Below are 17460 nucleotides of genomic sequence, written 5' to 3'. Positions count from 1 at the left end.
TGGTATTTGTCTTTCTACCCCAGCCTTGAAAGTCATATTACAAAAGCTGTGCCAGGCCACTGTCAGCCTTCCCGTGTGACATTCTTTTTAATCCTGTGACATTCGAATTGCACTTAATATTTTTCCTCCTTCAGTTGTCAACTATGCTATCTTTGCCAGACCCTTATTAACCATTGGTTTAGCATGTGGTTCAAGTAGTTTTTCAAAATCACTTTCATTGACTTTTATGAAATCCTGAGTCTTTTATTAGTTCATGCATTTTCTCTTTGCATCAGTTTATTGTTGGAACATCTGAAATTTAGTGAGTGACTGACTAAAAGACAGAGATATGAGTGGTAGGGATCAACTCTCTCATTGCATGGGAAGAATGGTTGAATGAGGACTCATATGAAAAATCTTCAGCTCATTGTTTTGTGTATGTTTTGCTTTCTTCAGTTCCTTAATAGAGTGTAGCTGGATAAAGGATACCTAGGTTAAAAGGATTTTTTTCTTTGTCAGAAAATTTTGAAAACTATGTGTGCTATGAAAATGCAGGCAGTCTGTTTGGGAAAGGTTTCAAAACATTTTTTATCCTAATACTTGAATCAAGGTTAAACCTGGTATCAATAAGCAGGGTCATGATACTGAACAGAACTGTTTGCTTATCCACATGCTGCATATTGATATTCATTTAACTTTTTGGTTCTTCCAGATCATTCTATATACCATGGAAATCTCAGGTATTGGTGATTTATTAATTATTATTTTATTTTTTAATTGAAGTATAGATGACTTACAATATTAGTTGCACGTGTGTAACATAGTGCTTCAATATTTTTATAGATTATACTCCATTTAGAGTTATTACAATATAATGGCTATATTTCCCTGTGCTGTACAGTATATCCTTGTAGCTTATTTATTTTATACATAGTAGTTTGTATCTCTGAATCCCCTACCCTGTATTGCCCCTTCCCTCTCCCTCACTCCACTGATAACAACTGGTTTGTTCTCTATATCTGTAAGTCTGTTTCTGTTTTGTTATAATCTTTCATTTGTTTCATTTTTTAGATTTCACCTATAAGTGATATCATACAGTATTTGTCTTTTTCTGTCTGACTTATTTCGCTAAGCATAATACCATCACGGTTCATCCATGTTGTTGCAAATGGCAAAATTTCATTCTTTTTTATGGCTGAGTAATATTCCACACACACACACACACACACACACACACATACATACATATATATATATACACACACATACATATTTATGTATATATATCACGTTTCCTTTATCCATTCATCGGTTGTTGGACACTTAGATTACTTCCATATCTTGGCTATTGTAAATAATGTTGGTGTGAACATTGGGGTGCATGTATCTTTTTGAATTAGTGTTTTCTTTTTCTTTGGATATATACTCAGCAGTGGAATTGCTGGATCATATGGTAGTTCTGTTTTTAGTTTTTTGAGGAACCTCCATACTATTTTCCATAGTGGGTGCACCGATTTGCATTCCCACCAACAGTGCAGGAGGGTTCCGTTTTCTTCACACTCTAGCCAACATTTGTTATTTGTGGTGTTTTTGGTGATAGCTGTTCTGACAGGTGTGAGGTGATATCTCATTGTGGTTTTGATTTGTGTTTCCCTGATGATTAGCAATATTGAGCATCTTTTCATGTGCCTCTGTATGTCTTATTTGGAAAATGTCTGTTCAGGTCTTCTGCCTGAAGAGCTTCCTTGGCAAAAGAAATAGCAGATGCAAAGGCTCCTGTGCTAGTGTGGCTGGTGCCTTCGAGGAGCAGCAGTGGCACTAGGGTCACATGAGCATGGGTGGCCGTAGTGGTAGATGAGGTCAGAGAGCACCAGAGACCAGATTGTGTGGGGCCTTACAGACTAGCGTAAGGGTTTTGGCTTTCATTCTGACTGAAACGGATGCCACTGTAGGGTTTGGGGTGGAGAGCAACATGTTCTGACTTACATTTGAAGAGAATCACTCTGGTTGCTATGTTGAGAATAGACAGTAAGAAATCAAGGATGGAAGCAGGGATGTAGATGATTATTTATTCAGACGACATATGACAGTGGCTTGGACCAGAGTGAAGGTAGTGGAAGCTAATTGCTATCGTTCCTTACTTTTTTTTCTCTCTATTTTCCTTACTTTTTAATCACATTCTTTCTTTGGCCTAAAATTCATGCCGTATTTCAAAGGCCTCCTCATATCTTTCAAGGTCCAGCTCAGTTTTTCTCATTAGGCTTTTTTTTTTTTTTTTTGTGGTACGCAGGCCTCTGACTGTTGTGGCCTCTCCCGTTGCGGAGCACAGGCTCCAGACGCGCAGGCCCAGCGGCCATGGCTCACGGGCCCAGCCGCTCCGCGGCATGTGGGATCCTCCCGGACCGGGGCACGAACCCGTGTCCCCTGCATTGGCAGGCGGACTCTCAACCATTGCGCCACCAGGGAAGCCCCTCATTAGGCTTTTCTTAAACACTCCAGCCCCTGCTGATCATTCCTGGCAGTGAGCTCTTTGCACTTAAGGTGTAAGTGACTTTTGCACTTACACCTTATAGTATAGAAGGCAATTGTTCTCTATTTCTTTCTTGCAGGTTGATTTATATTTCTTTCTATACTATAACAAGGGACTTGTGCTTTTCAGCACAAAGTAGGTACTTTACTCAGTAAATCTTTTTGGATGGCTAATGTGGCTAATTCTAAAGAAAATGCAACATGTATTCATACTGTTGATTTAGTCCTTTTACATTCTTATTTTCTGATTAGTAGGAGTCAACCCCATCCATTCATTTATTTGAAAAATATTTACCGAAAACTTACTATTTTATGGAGAATATAACATATAAGAGAAACAGTAATTTTCTCGAAGAGTTTATACTCTGGCAAGAGAAGACACGAATCTTTATAATTAGACTATAAAGCGTTGTGAATTACACGTGATATGAATGATATCAAAAAGGCCACTGGAATTCAGTCATGGGAATGTTGCCTCTGGCTGGCTGTTCTTCAAGAAGAGAGTGGTCGTTAGACCTTGAAGGTGGAGTGGGTGCAGGAAGTAGAGAGGATGGCATGAGCAATGCTGGGCGCGCTAAGCATTTTCATGGGGAGCAGATAGATAGCCTTCTATTGAGAAAGTTTGTATAGAACTTTGGGTTTGTTTAAGGAAGTATAAAGAAATACACTAAAAAACCACCCTGACCCCCAGAACCACCATGCAAATCCAGGCCATCTTCACCTTTCACCTGGACTATGCAACTGCCTGCTAACTTCAGGTCTCAACTTATCAATTTATATGTCACTACCTGTGAGAGGCCTGCCTACTCACCCTGCCTAAACCAGGTCCCACCCCTGCCCCTTTGTTCACTACCATCGTGGCCCTTTAATTATGTATTTTACTTGATTGGGAGCGTTGTCATTGAAAAAGTGCTATAGGAGGAGAGTAGATGGGTTGTCTGGGGGAAAACATAAGGATCAGAGAGGCCTTTTAAGAAGTGATGGCCTGGGACTTCCCTAGTGGTCCAGTGGTTAAGACTCCACGCTCCCAGTGCACAGGGTCCGTGTTCGATCCCTGGTCAGGGAACTAGATCCCGCATGCTGCAACTAAAAGATCCTGCATGCTGCAACTTAAAAAAAAAAAAAAAAAAGATCCTGTACGCTGCAACTAAAGATCCCTCAGTCTGCAACAAAGATCCCGTGTGCCACAGCTAAGACCCGGTGCAGCCAAATAAATAAATAAATAATAAAGAAGTGATGGCCTAGATACGATATGACGTGGATTAGACTTAGTGCCGTTGTGGCAACGGGAATGGAAAAGAGGGGAGTGTTCTGTGGGGTATAGAGTACCCCACAGAACACAATTAATAGTGTTTGTAGTTATAACCTCTGGCCACAATTAATAGTGTTTGTAGTTATAACCTCTGGTGTTTTATGGAATAAGCAATTGTATATAAATACAGTTAGTCATCTTTTTTAGCAGCTTTTGACAATCCACAGCTAGAAGCTTATGCGGTTTGCTTTGCAAGAAAGACTTTTCCACACAAATGTGCTCCAACCACCTCAAAGTAATGCAGAGTTCTTAAATATCCGAATTCCATTTACCAACAATTGGTAATTATCTTCAGCTTTAGCGGAAGTTAATGTCTTGGGATGTGTTCCACACAAGAGAAAAAAGACATCTTTTCCCCTAAGGCTGTACAGGGAGTAAAAGTTGAATATCTTTGAAAAGAGATTACTCTAAAATGAATCGATTCTACTTCTCCTGCACAAACCATCACTATTTGCTGCTAGGCAAGGAAACCACCAAGAATGCTCGACATAAAAGAGTTTTTCATTTCTTTTTATCAATCCTTGGACAGATCATGGAACTTCATGTGTATTTACTGAAAAATATGTTGGAATTTTAAACAGGTATTGAAAATATACGAAATTTTGATTTCCATATCTGGCATAATGTTTAAAAATGATTCTTGAAATGGTTTTGCTGTTCTTAATTTAATAGCATTTTAAGAGTGTAGATCAAGTTTTAAAAAATTGGTATCTATGCCAATGCCAGTGAGGGCCCATTCCATTCTCTCCTTGACTGTTGAGATAAAGATGTTGTCTTGATTCTTCCCACACACTCTATCCTAAATTCTTCTCTAATTACGTGTATAACGGTCTGCCATTTTTTCTTTTTCCTTTATGTTTGTCCAGCATTCATTTCCTCTTCTTCTAGTAACAACTGACTTGCTTCTTTTGAGGACTCACTTGTCCCCCACTGCCTTCAGTTTTGGTCTAGATGCCTTTTCTTCTCCAAGGGCACGCCCAGCGAGCTTTGCAAAACCATCCTGTCAGCAGCATGAGTTTCTGTCTCACTGCACCTTCACTTCTGAGTACTGTTATTTTTCAGAGTTGATCTTTTGGTGCATAGAAAATTATATCTAAGTTTTGTTTTAATTTTTAACATATAATTATTAGTGATTTAAATTTTTCCTTTTGTGAATTATCTATTCACATCTGCAAAAGAAAAGTTTAATTAAGTAATTGAATTGAAAGCCTTATCACGTTTAAAGAATTCAGAAGAGTTAAACCAAATCTTAATTATTTTCTCATATTTGTCTGGCTGCATATTCAGTCAATTATGATTCAAGCTAATCAACAGCTTGAAAGCTTTGTTGGACTCAGTCTTTAAAATTAACAACTTTTGAAACTTAAAATTCTTTCTATCTGTGTCCATCCGTTTTACAAGTTTACAGGTGGGCTATTATTATGTTGTGGATCATAACATATCATTTGAGAAAATTGTGGGGAGAAGAGCCTTTTCCTAAAGGGCAGCAGGCTGGAGGGAAAATTACATTTTTCTGATACTTTTCCACCTGGAAAGAGGAAGTGAGGGGCAGCTTCAGTCACTGCAGGCTCTCTGTTGAATGCCCTGAAATCATTTATTGGTAGGTCGAATAGGAGGGATTTTTCTGATCTTAATCATTTTCCTAGCACACTCTTGCCGAGTAAGCTAAGCATTGGGTTATGACTATGTATGATAAACAGTGAGTAATGAGTATGCTTTCTCTTAGCAAGAAGGCACAGTGAAAAGCCACTGGGAAGGGGTCTTAGTTGAGAATTTGGTGATAACTTTATTCATCTCAGGTGACAGCTGGCTTGCGGGGTCTGATGGCTCGCTGCTTTCTCTTCCCAGAGGTCTCACATCTCTGCTTATTGCAGACATATTATATTTTCTTTAGTGTCTCTAGACATAAATATAATCCCACCTTTGCTTTCCTTATTTATATAGTAAAACACAAATGGAGTTTGAAGTACAGTGTAGTTGAACAGGTGTGTGCATGTGTGTGTATGCATGTGGTGTTTTTTTGGGAATTTGAAGGGTTAAACAAGGATGTTAGTTATTATTATTGGTTTTATTTTTCAATGTCCAATCTAGGAAATTAAAATATGAGGGTGCATTTCCATTCTGTACAAATCTTTTTTTTTTAATTTCCAATTTTGCATTTTCTTTTTTTTTTAACATCTTTATTGGGGTATAATTGCTTTACAATGGTGTGTTAGTTTCTGCTTTATAACAAAGTGAATCAGTTATACATATACATATGCTCCCATATCTCTTCCCTCTTGTGTCTCCCTCCCTCCCACCCTCCCTATCCCACCCCTCCAGGCGGTCACAAAGCACCAAGCTGATATCCCTGTGCTATGCGGCTGCTTCCCACTAGCTATCTACCTTACGTTTGGTAGTGTATATATGTCCATGCCTCTCTCTCGCTTTTGTACAAATCTTTTCATAATGAATGTTTTCAGTACTTGCCCTTCAGGTGAGGTTTCACCTCCAGACTCCTTAGCAAAAATATTTTAAATAAAAACACTTGTTTAATGTATTTGTCATCTGCTTCTGTCTGTATCTTCTAAACAAAATCTGCTGCTTTTGGAAATGAAATTGTATACTAAAGTATTTTGCAATTTGCTTAGTAATTATATCTCTCTTGACCTCTGGAGGAAAAGTGATTTTGTTTTTGGTTGTCATTTAAGCAGATGTCTGTTACCTGAGAGAGCAGGTTAGTACCGACCTAATCATAAGTAGAAGTGGTAGGGTTTTTTTCTTTTTTAAAGGAGTGCTACATCGTGTTAAATTGTGTCCTTTGGGAATGGGATATATAGCCTCAGCAGAGGCTCACCGTGGGTGGATTGTTTAAGGAGCTTTAAAGGACTAGCTTTCTTTTTAATAAATTTGGTGAGTATTAATCAGTTTCCCTTACCATCAGCTTTGTCTACTAAAGCTTTTCAGAAGAACATAGATACTATTCTGAAGAAAATTTGCCTTTCTTATTGCAGAAGGCATAGATATGAAACCAGGACACAAGGGAAGAATTCTTAGATATCAGTAGAAAATGTGAAGCAGTCGTTCCTTGTTGTTGGAGTAGCCCTCATTTTCCCATGTGAGAACATTGCATTGAATAAGGTAGTTATAAACTCAAATTTTAGCTGAAGATAGAGTGGCTTGATTGTTAAAGTTTTTATGCAACTTTGCAAATTCATTTTTGCATGGGGTTTGATCTTAATTTATTACGGAAATATGAACTCTTAAAAAATACATTACTTATATTGCAAGGGAAAAATGAAGTTTTCCAAAGCAGTTTTGGAAGTAGTCTCTCATCACAGTCTCAGCATTCTGATTTTACTTCTTTTCCATTGATCTAAGTTATGTAAAGTAAAACATCTGAGTGAGGTTTTTCAACACTGAGTTGAGCCTTTTAGAGATACTTCGGCATAGTCAATTTTAACTAATAAATTCTAAGCCCATTAGTAAGCAGAAACTTGCATTTGAGTATTTGTTTTATCCCTGGCCTCATAATAACCAGCAATTGGGGCCCACCTTCGCGAGAGTCTTTGGGATATAGTTACTTGGATACATTGCATTTATTTTAAACTCACCCAATGTAGTATTGATTTTCTCAGCCTTATTAATGTTTCTGGGATTCTGTTGTCACGTAGATTGAAAATCCAGAATTGAGTCTTAATTTCTTCCTTCCTTTTATCCCCTGTATTCAATATGCCACCAAGTCTTCGGGTTCTTTCTTTGAAATATTCCTGATTGATATACTTCCTTCCTGTGTTGCTGAATCCGCTCTTCAGCACTCAGTGGCGGATGTCTTAACTAATCAGTTAGCTTCTAACTGGTTCCCCCACCTCTGTTTTCTCCTCTTACAATCAGCCCCACGTGAGCTTTCAGATTAAGTTTCCCATGCTTAAATTTCCTATTTTGACTCTTCTGCTCAAGAGCCTGGAATGGCTCCCTGCTCATTGGTGAGGTTCCAAGTGAATTACTTAACATTCTGTGCCCAAATTTCTTCTAATCTTCTCTTCTCTCTCTAGTCTCACATCTCACTACATGCAGTGACCGGCTTGTGAGTGGTAGGCTCTAAAAGTTCCTTTAAAGTGGGGTGGTTTGGAAGTTGGAATTAATTTTTTTTTTATGTGGAAACAATTCTTTAAGAGCTGTGGATGAGTTCCTAAGCTATAACTCGAAGGCCTGTGTATCCTAATGTAGCTGATTTCTGGGCTCTGGGAGCCAGGAGCCATGTTGAATAGGAAGGTAAGGGAGCATGAACTGTTTTCCCTTTCTTTCCTAAGTATGGGGGTCATCCAACACTAGGCAGAGTTCACAGTGAGTTTTCATGTGTAAAGATGGTCTTTAGCATTTGATTTCTGTTAACTGTCTTCTAAGTCTTAGTTCCTCTCCCCAGACTCTTAGGCCTGGAGAGCTACCTCAGGCATTAATTGCATTAATTAGTTCAGAACTATATTATTTGTTTATTAAAATAACAGTAGTTACTTTAAAAAATAACTCTCACTTACGATTTTCCTAATCCTTGCAAATGGCCTTGCATGTTACATTAAAGTTACCTCCGTTTAATAGCTGAATATATTGAGACAGGGTGAAGTTTAAGTATATGCAGTTACTTAGGTAAACACAGAAGACTTACAGGTAACCTGTATATATTTGTAAATCACTTAGAAAGAGTAAGCGCCGCGTGAGTGTTTGCTAAAGAAATATACAGATAACCCGATCACTTCCCCACTTCATCTCTTCCCCTGTTATACGTAAGCTCCACTGGAGCACTGTTCCTGCTTTTGAAGACTGTGTAGTTTCAAGGTTGAAGAAAAGAAACTAAAAGATACCAAAAGAGTTTCTGGGACTTGTTACCCTCCCCGTCCTCAAATCTATCCCCAGAAAATTCTCTACCCCAGACTGGGTGTCTTCATATACCAAGTAGAGATTTGGCTCAAAAAGCATCTTCATGAGAAAGACAAATATTATATGATAGCACTTATATGTGGAATCTAAAAAATAGTACAGATGGACTTATTTACAAAACAGAAACAGACTTACAGACATAGAAAACAAATTTATGGTTACCCAAGGGGAAGGAGGTGGAGGGATAAATTGGGAGTATGGGATTAACATATGAATACTACCATATATAAAATAAACAACAATGATTTACTGTATAGCACAGGGAACTATATTCAATATCTTGTAACAAACTATAATGGAAAAAAAAGCATCTTCATGCTAAAATGCATGGAAAGAACCCTTGGGAAGGATTAAGGAATTCTTGGTTATTCACACATTATTGTCAGCTAGTTAATGATGTTTTCCTCTTAGCTACATTGAGGGCCTTTCTGGTGGGATAAGGTTGAAAAGGAAGCAGATTGTCTTGGAAGCTGGGAGCATTCCCGTGGTTTAGATCTGTACTGTCCAGACCAGGAGCCACCTGCCACATGAAGCTCTCAAGCTCTTGAGATGTGGTTAGTCTGAACTGAAATGTGCTTTAAGTATAAAATATGTGTTGGCTTTAAACACCTTACTACAAAAAAAAAAAAAAAGAATGCAAAATGTCTCATTAATAATAATTTACATTAACGTTGAAATAATAGTTTGGATATATTGAGTTAAATGAAATATGTTATGATTAAAATGTTCACATTTTTAATGTGGCTCCTAGAAAGTTTAAAATTACATAAGTGGGTTGCATCATATTTCTATTGGGCAGTGCTGGTTTAGACTAATCCTCTTCCTGTCCTGTGTATTCCAGCTTTTGTTCCTCCTCAGTCATCTTGCTCCATCATATATCTCCTCTCTTTCCTACATCTTCAGCCTCTCCTCTTCACTGGCCCTTTCTCTCAATTTTCATTTATTCATTCATTCAGCAGATATTTCCTGAGCTTTTAGTGACCCTATGCTAGTATTATAAACATGCAAAAGTCTCTCTCAGGCTGAAAAACAACAAGCAAACACACCCAACCCTGTCTCAGTACACATCACCCTCTACCACGTGTTCTCCTTCCCTTTACAGTCCAGCCTTTTGAAGAAGAGTCTGTACTCTTTACCTCCATTTACCTTTCCAGCCTCCTTCCTCAAACCTCAACAGTCTGGCTTTTACCACTCCATGTAAAAGGTTTTCCTAAGGCCAAGGATGTCCTCCTAGTTTTCAGGTGCTATGGTAACTTTTCAGTCGTTAGTTGCAACATCTGAGGCTCTCCCTCAGAATCTCTCCTTGACTTTCAAGACATGTTTCTCTCCCTCTCCCTCCCTTTCTCCCCTCCCCACCTTCTCCCCCCTTCCCTTCCCTCTTCCCCGTTCCTGTCTCTCTCTCTCTCTCTTTCTCACTCTTTCGTGTGTCTGTGTGTTTCTCTCTCTCCTATTTTATCTTGATTTTTACCCTTGTCACTTACCAGCTCTGCGACCTTGGGTGGGTTTAACCTCATGGGGCATCAGTATGTTTTGAGTCAGGTCTGGGCTCACCATATGTCTTCAGTGGCAGTATTAAGACCTGCCTCTCTCCCTGGGCTTCTGCTTGGTTCCTTTGCAGGATTCCCATCATTTTCCCAGGATTCTGCAGAGCCTCTGTTTTCTATTTTGTTTCTTCCCTCTCATATTCTCATCCTTGGTTGCTTCTCCATATCCATCCTTCCAATTAGAATGCATTCATTTCTTCATATATTTCTTCTTCTCCTCTAACCCTTTAAGACTTACCTCAAATATATAACCACTTCCGAAGTGTTTTTATCTCCTTCAGCTAACCTTTTGCCTCACAGATCCTCAGTTTTCTCATCTGAAAACAGAGATGATGGCATCTCTCAAATTTAATTCATAATATTCTGGGTCTCACTTGAGATGATAGAAGTGAAAATGCTTTGAAAAATGTAAAACACTTTATAAATATTACTGTCACTTCCTGATGCCTCATGAGCGTTTATTATCTCCATCACATACTTGTGGGGACAAATTGTACATATACATGAAGTGTCATTAGTACAGGATTGAATTTTTTCATATGTGTATTTGTCTTTTCCCCCCAGAGTCAAGTTCCTATAGAGTAAATTACATGCCTTAGGGAAAGAAAAGAAAGAATTTGAAAGAAAACCTCACTCCCTTTTCTGTTTAGTATACTTTGTAGCTTTATGCCAGATGTGTACTAATAGATGCTCCATATGTTTTCATTTGCAGGGTTCAGTTAAACTAGCAAATTTGCACATTTCTGTCTTATTTTTTGACCTGTCTGTTGCGTGTCTCCCTTTCACAAGGGAGGTGCTCGATAAAATTTTGTTGAATGCATGAATGAATGAATGAAGCCAATAATGGTGAGAAAGTCAAATTCCAACCCTTATCTCTGGCTAGAGGACCAGAGAATGGCCTTTGTCAGGCCACTGTTACGGAGTTAAGGCTTGGGCTTCAGGATAGCTCTTCCTCAGTGCCTACCAGTCTCTTTCTTTCTTTTTTTCTTTCTGTTTTTGGGATTGTGCTTTGAATAATGGCAGATACTGATAGCCTACTCTCCCAGTAAGTGGAGGGATCAAGGGGATTAAAACCAGTTCTACTTTATATAATTAAAGTAGAATGTAGTCACATAATAATATTCATAGCTAAACATGATTGAGCACTTATTATATGCCAGGCACTGTTCTAAATGCTGTACCTATACTGATTCATTTAGTTCTCTCCAAAATTCTATGAACCAGGTGTTATTATGTCCCTACTTTACAGATGGGAAGGTGAAGGCACACAGAGTTAAAATAAATTGTCCAAGATCACAGAGCAACTTAATAGTAGAAATATGACTGAAACCCAGAAATCAGACTTTGGAGCTTATTCTCTTATCCACTGTGTTTACCTATCTCTCTGATTAAATAGAGGTCATTAAAAAATAAAACAGCTTTGGTGTACATCCCTGTTTTTTCCCCTTTTTTCTAGAGCAGAGTAATTTTCAGTTCTTTTGTTGTGGCTTAAAGCTGTAAAGATTCTGGCCTATTTCTTTCAGGGAAGTAGCTTAGTTATGTCCAACCTGCATTTTCTATTTGACTACAACATGTTAGGAGTTAATTATTTACAGTGCTTGCTGAAGCTGATGTGGTGCTGGACTCACTCTGGGTTTATAGACAAAGAACGGCCTGTCGAAATCCACTAAAATGAAAATTTCATGAAACCCTAAGATTCAAGGTTGACCTGAATTTTAGACTTCATGGATATGAGGTTGTTTAACAGTTATGGGTTATATGATGTCAGAGTTACCATATACCACATAAGGAAGCAAGTGCTAAATTTATGAAGAGGAGTATTAAGTTTCTCTGTTCGTTTTATTTCTGTCCTTTTTACACAGGACATCTTGCCCACCAATCCCAGTGATTTTTTAATTCAAGGGATCATGCTAAAAATATGAGATCAACTTTATGCCAGAAATTAATTGAATAGATACATTTGCAAGTACTATGACCTTAGCAATGGTAGAATGTCCCCTTCACCCAAGTGTTTGTGAAATGGATGAGGGGATGGGAGAAATTAGGGAACCCTCCTCTTTTCTTACCTCCAACTTGGTATCCAAGATTATTAGTTATAATGTAAATATTCAGCCCAAGATTAGTTTTTTTGTTTCATGAAAGTTCATGTTGACATTCTAGGACACCTTGCAGGAGTGGCCTTCTGAAAAGATGTAGTATATTAAAGAGGCCAGCACATACTAGGGATGCAGAGTAAATGTTAAATCCATAAACCTATTAGTGAATGATGTAGTCCTGAAAGGGGTAGTGAGAGGAGAGCCAGATTCATTCTGTGTAGAGCCTGTGGGGTCTGGGTGAGGGAGTGTGAATCCATGGACAGACAGGAAAGGCACTGGCAGATGGAACCTCAAATGTGCTAGAGTAAAGTACAGAGGTCTTAGAAAGAATCTCTGTCAGAGCCTGGCAATGGAGAAGAAAATGGATATCTTAGGACTAGACTCAGTGAACCAACAGGGGACTGGATCTAAGTTTGAACAGGAAAAGCTTTGTTCCTTTAGATGGAGGCCAAGTGGGAGCCAAAGGAAATAGCTTACTGTGGGTCTAGATGGTAGAAATAGGTTTGGCAAAGGGCAGGCCCAGCAAAGGGACTCAAGGTGTAGGTCATGAGTATCTAGGAGATAGTAAGGAGTATCTCCTAGGAGCTTAAGGAGTATCTAGCACAAGGATGCTCACTGTTCAGTGATCTTTTCATTCAACAATTATTGACACCTACTGTGTACCAGGCACTGTTGGAAACACTGGGGATAAAATAGTGAACAAAACAGATGCATCTGTGAAACTTACATTCTTTTTTATTTTTTTCAGCTTTATTGAGGTATAATTGATACTATTGTAAGATATTTAAAGTTTATATTGTGGTGATTTGATGTACATATACGTTGTGCAAGGATTTCCACCATCTAATTAATGAACACATCTATCACCTCACTTTTTTTTTTGATGAGAATACTTAAATTCTATTCCCTTAGCAAATTTCAATTATATAATATGGTGTTATCAACTGTAGTCATTTATGTTTTACGTTAGCTCCTCAGACCTTATTCATCTGAAAATTTAGAGTTTGTAGCCTTTCAGCAGCCTTCCCATTACCCGCCATCCCACAGCCCCTGGCAACCACTCTTCTACTCTCTGTTTCTAAGAGTTTGACTTTTTTCTTAGATTCCACATATAAGTGAGATAATAAAGTATGTGTCTTTCTCTGACTTATTTCACTTAGCATGATGCTTCAGTGTTCATCTGTGTTGTTGCAAAGAGCAGGATTTCCTTCATTCTCATGGCTGGAAAATACTCCATCGTATGTATATGTATTGCGTCTTCTTTATCCATTTATTCATTGATGGACACTTAGGTTGTTTACATATTTTGGCTATTGTGAATAATGCGGCAATGAACACGGGAGTGTAGATACCTCTTTGATATCCTGTTTTCATTTCTTTTGGATATATACCCAGAAGTGGAATTGCTGTATCATATGGTGGTTGGTTCTATTTTTAGTTTTTTACGGAACCTCCATACTGTTTTCCATAGTGGCTGTACCTATTTACATTCCCACCAACAGTGCAGGAGGGTTTTCCTTTTCTCCACATCCTTGCCAACATTTGTTATCTGTTTTCTTTTTGATAAAAGCCATTCTGACAGGTGTGAGGCAGTACCTCATTGTGGTTTTGATTTGCGTTTCCCCGATGATTAGCGATGTTGAGCATTTTTTCATGTGCCTGTCGGTCATCTGTATGTTTTGTTTGGAAAAATGTCTGTTTAGGTCTTCTGCCCATATTTTAATTGGGTTGTTTGGTTTGTTTTGATACTGAGTTGTATGGGCTGTTTATATATTTTGGATATTAACCCCTTATCAGTCATATCATTTACAAATCTTTTCTTCCATTCAGTAGGTTGTCTTTTTGTTTCATCAGTGATTTTCTTTGCTGTGCAAAGGCTTTTAAGTTTAGTTAGATCCCATTTGTTTAGTTTTGCTTTTGTTTCCTTTGCCTTAGGAGTCAGAACCAAAAAAATATTGCTACGATTTATGTCAAAGAATTTTTGGTCTGTATTTTCTTCTCGGAGCTTTATTTCAAGTTTTTAAGCCATTTTCAGTTGATTTTTGTGCATGGTGTAAGACAGTGGTCCAGTTTCATTCTTTTGCACATGGTTGCCCAATTTTTCCAATCACCTTTTATTGAAGAGTGTTCTTTCCCCAAGCTTACATTCTTGTGGGGGAAAGTACACAGTAACCAAATAAATAAGTGCATGGTCCTATGTGGTGGTACATCAGATCAGAGTAATTGCTTTTGAGAAAAGTAAAGCCAGGAAGGAGGGATGGGAAATGCTTGGCTATTGCAGTTTTAAACAGGATGGCCAACTCTATTTAAGTGAGGAGGTAACATTTGAGCAAGCTCCTGAAAAAGGGTTTAGTGAGTTTCATTCCTATGGGAAGGAAATAGAACTTGTCCTCAGTAGTATATTTCAACTCTGTTGAACATGTCTCAAAATTTTCTGTCTTGCTATTTTAAAATTTAATTGCATCAGCAAATGAATATGTGAAGGAGAGGAGGATGCCATTTCTGAAGGAGAAAGAATAGCCGTAAAAGGGATGGTAGGGAAGTCTCCTTCTTAATTGCTCTGAGGAAGCTGTGCCCAGTGAAATTGAGGGCCACAGGTGTTTGATGGCCTTTGCCGTCTTGTGACCTCAGTCTCTAGAAGTTGTTTCTGACAATCATCAGTTGACAGTAGAATAATAGGTTTTATTTTGACAGCAGAAGATTATTGCATGGTTAAGCTTTAACAAACACTCATAAAGTCTTTTTATCTGGGAAGCTTTAACTTAATTCCTTGCATTGTAGCACTAATGCTTTGTGCTTGTTTGTCTCTCACAGCTTCGTTTAAAGCCAACCTCAGAGAGGCAGACGGGATGGCTAGCTCAGCCCGGGAGCACCTGCTTTTTGTGAGGCGTCGAAATCCCCAGATGCGGTACACACTGAGTCCAGAGAACCTCCAGAGCCTGGCCGCCCAGAGCTCCATGCCCGAGAATATGACTCTACAGCGGGCCAACAGCGACACCGATCTGGTGACTTCTGAGAGCCGCTCCAGCCTGACTGCCAGCATGTATGAGTACACGCTGGGGCAAGCTCAGAACCTCATCATCTTCTGGGACATTAAAGAGGAGGTGGACCCCAGTGATTGGATTGGACTTTATCACATAGGTGAGTCAAATGAACTGGACTTGCTTGTGACTTGATCATACATTTCACTCTGACATTATATTATTCTGTGTTTTCTCCTGGGAAGAAATTCACACACATAATTTAAAGCAGCCAGATCCTAGGAACTTTTTCTTCTTCTTTGGGGCGGGGGCGGGGGGCAGTCAACAATTACAAATACCTTTTGCTGATATGAATACTGTGGTTATATCTCTACCTTAATTAAATGTCAGAACCTGCAGTATTTTCTTTTTAAAACTTCACTTTGCCCTTGATCAATAACCGCATTTGGAAAGAGGTGGCTATTAACATTTACTAGTATTTTTAAACCGATGAAAAGGATGTTTAGACTTAGATAACTGATATGAAAAAATGTGCTCTTTCAGAAGGTTGAATTACATTAAGAACAACGTGTAGTCTAAAGTATCTTTTTATTTCAAAATTCCTTGATGTGTCCTAGATCAATTAGGTAAAGAAAGTGTCGTATTCTCCTAACAAATGACTTAGAAATAGGTTGCTATTTGTTTTAATGAAAGTGTCCTAGCTCTGTTTAGCTGATTTGCATCTGTTATTCATAGGTGAGTGCACGATGAGTAGCACATTCCAGAAAATATAAGTATCTACTTTAATTGAAAGCAAAAATCAAAAAAAAAAAAAGGGGGCTTCCCTGGTGGCACAATGGTTAAGAATCTGCCTGCTAATGCAGCGGACACAGGTTCGATCCCTGGTCCGGGAAGATCCCACATGCTGTGGAGCAACTAAGCCCATGCGCCACAACTACTGAGCCTGCGCTCCAGAGCTCATTAGCCACAACTACTGAGCCCATGTGCTGCAACTACTGAAGCCCGTGTGCCTAGAGCCTGTGCTCCACAACAAGAGTTTATCTTATTCCCAAGTGACCAAAGTCACAAAATCTTGGTGTATCTTATATTTCACTTTCTAGAGAATAGGCCAGAGTCCTAAATCTGGAATTAGTCCAAAGATATAGGTAGGAAAATAGAATTAGGATATAAATCTCTTTTGAAAAGTGCTATTCTTCTTTAGTTTATTTCAAGCTGTTTCTGTACCTTTCTTATGTATCCTCATTGTATTTTTGCTTCCCTATATGAAATGTGTTTCTTTTTTTCCCTTTTGGCTACTTTCAACGTTTTTTTCTTTATCTTGGTTTTCAGCAGTGTGTCTATTATGTACCTAGGTGTGATTTTCTTTTTATTTATCCTGGTTGTGATTCTTTGAGTTTTTTAAGTAAATGTTTGTAATGAAAACTGTGAAAATTTTGGCCATTATATTTTCAGATATTTTTTCTATCTATTTTCACTTTCTTCTTGTTTTTCTGAGACTTCAGTTACACATTCGTTACATCATTTCATATTGTTCTACAAGATCCTGAGCTCTGGTTAATTGTTCTTTAATCTCTTTGGTATTCAAATTCAACCATTTCTACTTACCTATCTTCAAGTTTACTAACTTTTTCTTTTTTTATCTTCATTCTCCTGTCAGGCCCATCCAATGGATTTTAAAATTTCAGTTATTTGACTTTTCATTGATAGAATATGGATTTCTCTTTTTATAGTTTTAATTACTCTTATGAGAGTCCCTATGTCTTAAGTCTGTCAGACCATATCTTTGTTCAGGTCTTTGAATTGATTTGAATACAGCTGCTTTAAATTCTCTGCTAAATCCAATATCTCTGGGGGTCATCTAAGGGTCCGTTTTTATTGTCTGTTTTTCTCTTGACCATGAGTCCCATTTTCCTGTTTCTTTGTATATTCAGCAATTTTTTACTTTACACTGGACATTGAGGATTCTGTACTGTAGAAATCCTGAGTTCTGTGGCATACTTTTTATTTTAATGTTAATTTTTATTCTAGTTGGCATATTTATTTCCTTGAGCTTACTATGTATGATGTAACACTTGGTTAGAATGGATCTATGGAAAGCCCAG

At 38.2% G+C, this 17460-nt stretch overlaps 1 protein-coding gene across 1 annotated transcript in view; it reads left to right on the top strand.

The window, feature by feature from the left end:
• Positions 1–17460, top strand: part of LOC309963485 (E3 ubiquitin-protein ligase HECW2-like) — a 278709-nt gene that overhangs the window by 152480 nt on the left and 108769 nt on the right. Inside the window, exon 2 of the mRNA XM_082841912.1 lies at positions 15192–15518. Coding sequence (XP_082698038.1) covers positions 15227–15518 — 292 coding nt within the window. The 5' untranslated portion in view covers positions 15192–15226. The remainder of the gene's footprint in view (positions 1–15191; positions 15519–17460) is intronic.

The sequence above is a fragment of the Leucopleurus acutus genome (genome assembly GCF_964270905.1).
Source record: "Leucopleurus acutus genome assembly, chromosome: 6".
Classification (NCBI taxonomy): domain Eukaryota; kingdom Metazoa; phylum Chordata; class Mammalia; order Artiodactyla; family Delphinidae; genus Leucopleurus; species Leucopleurus acutus.
This window is presented reverse-complemented; position numbering and strand designations above follow the sequence as displayed.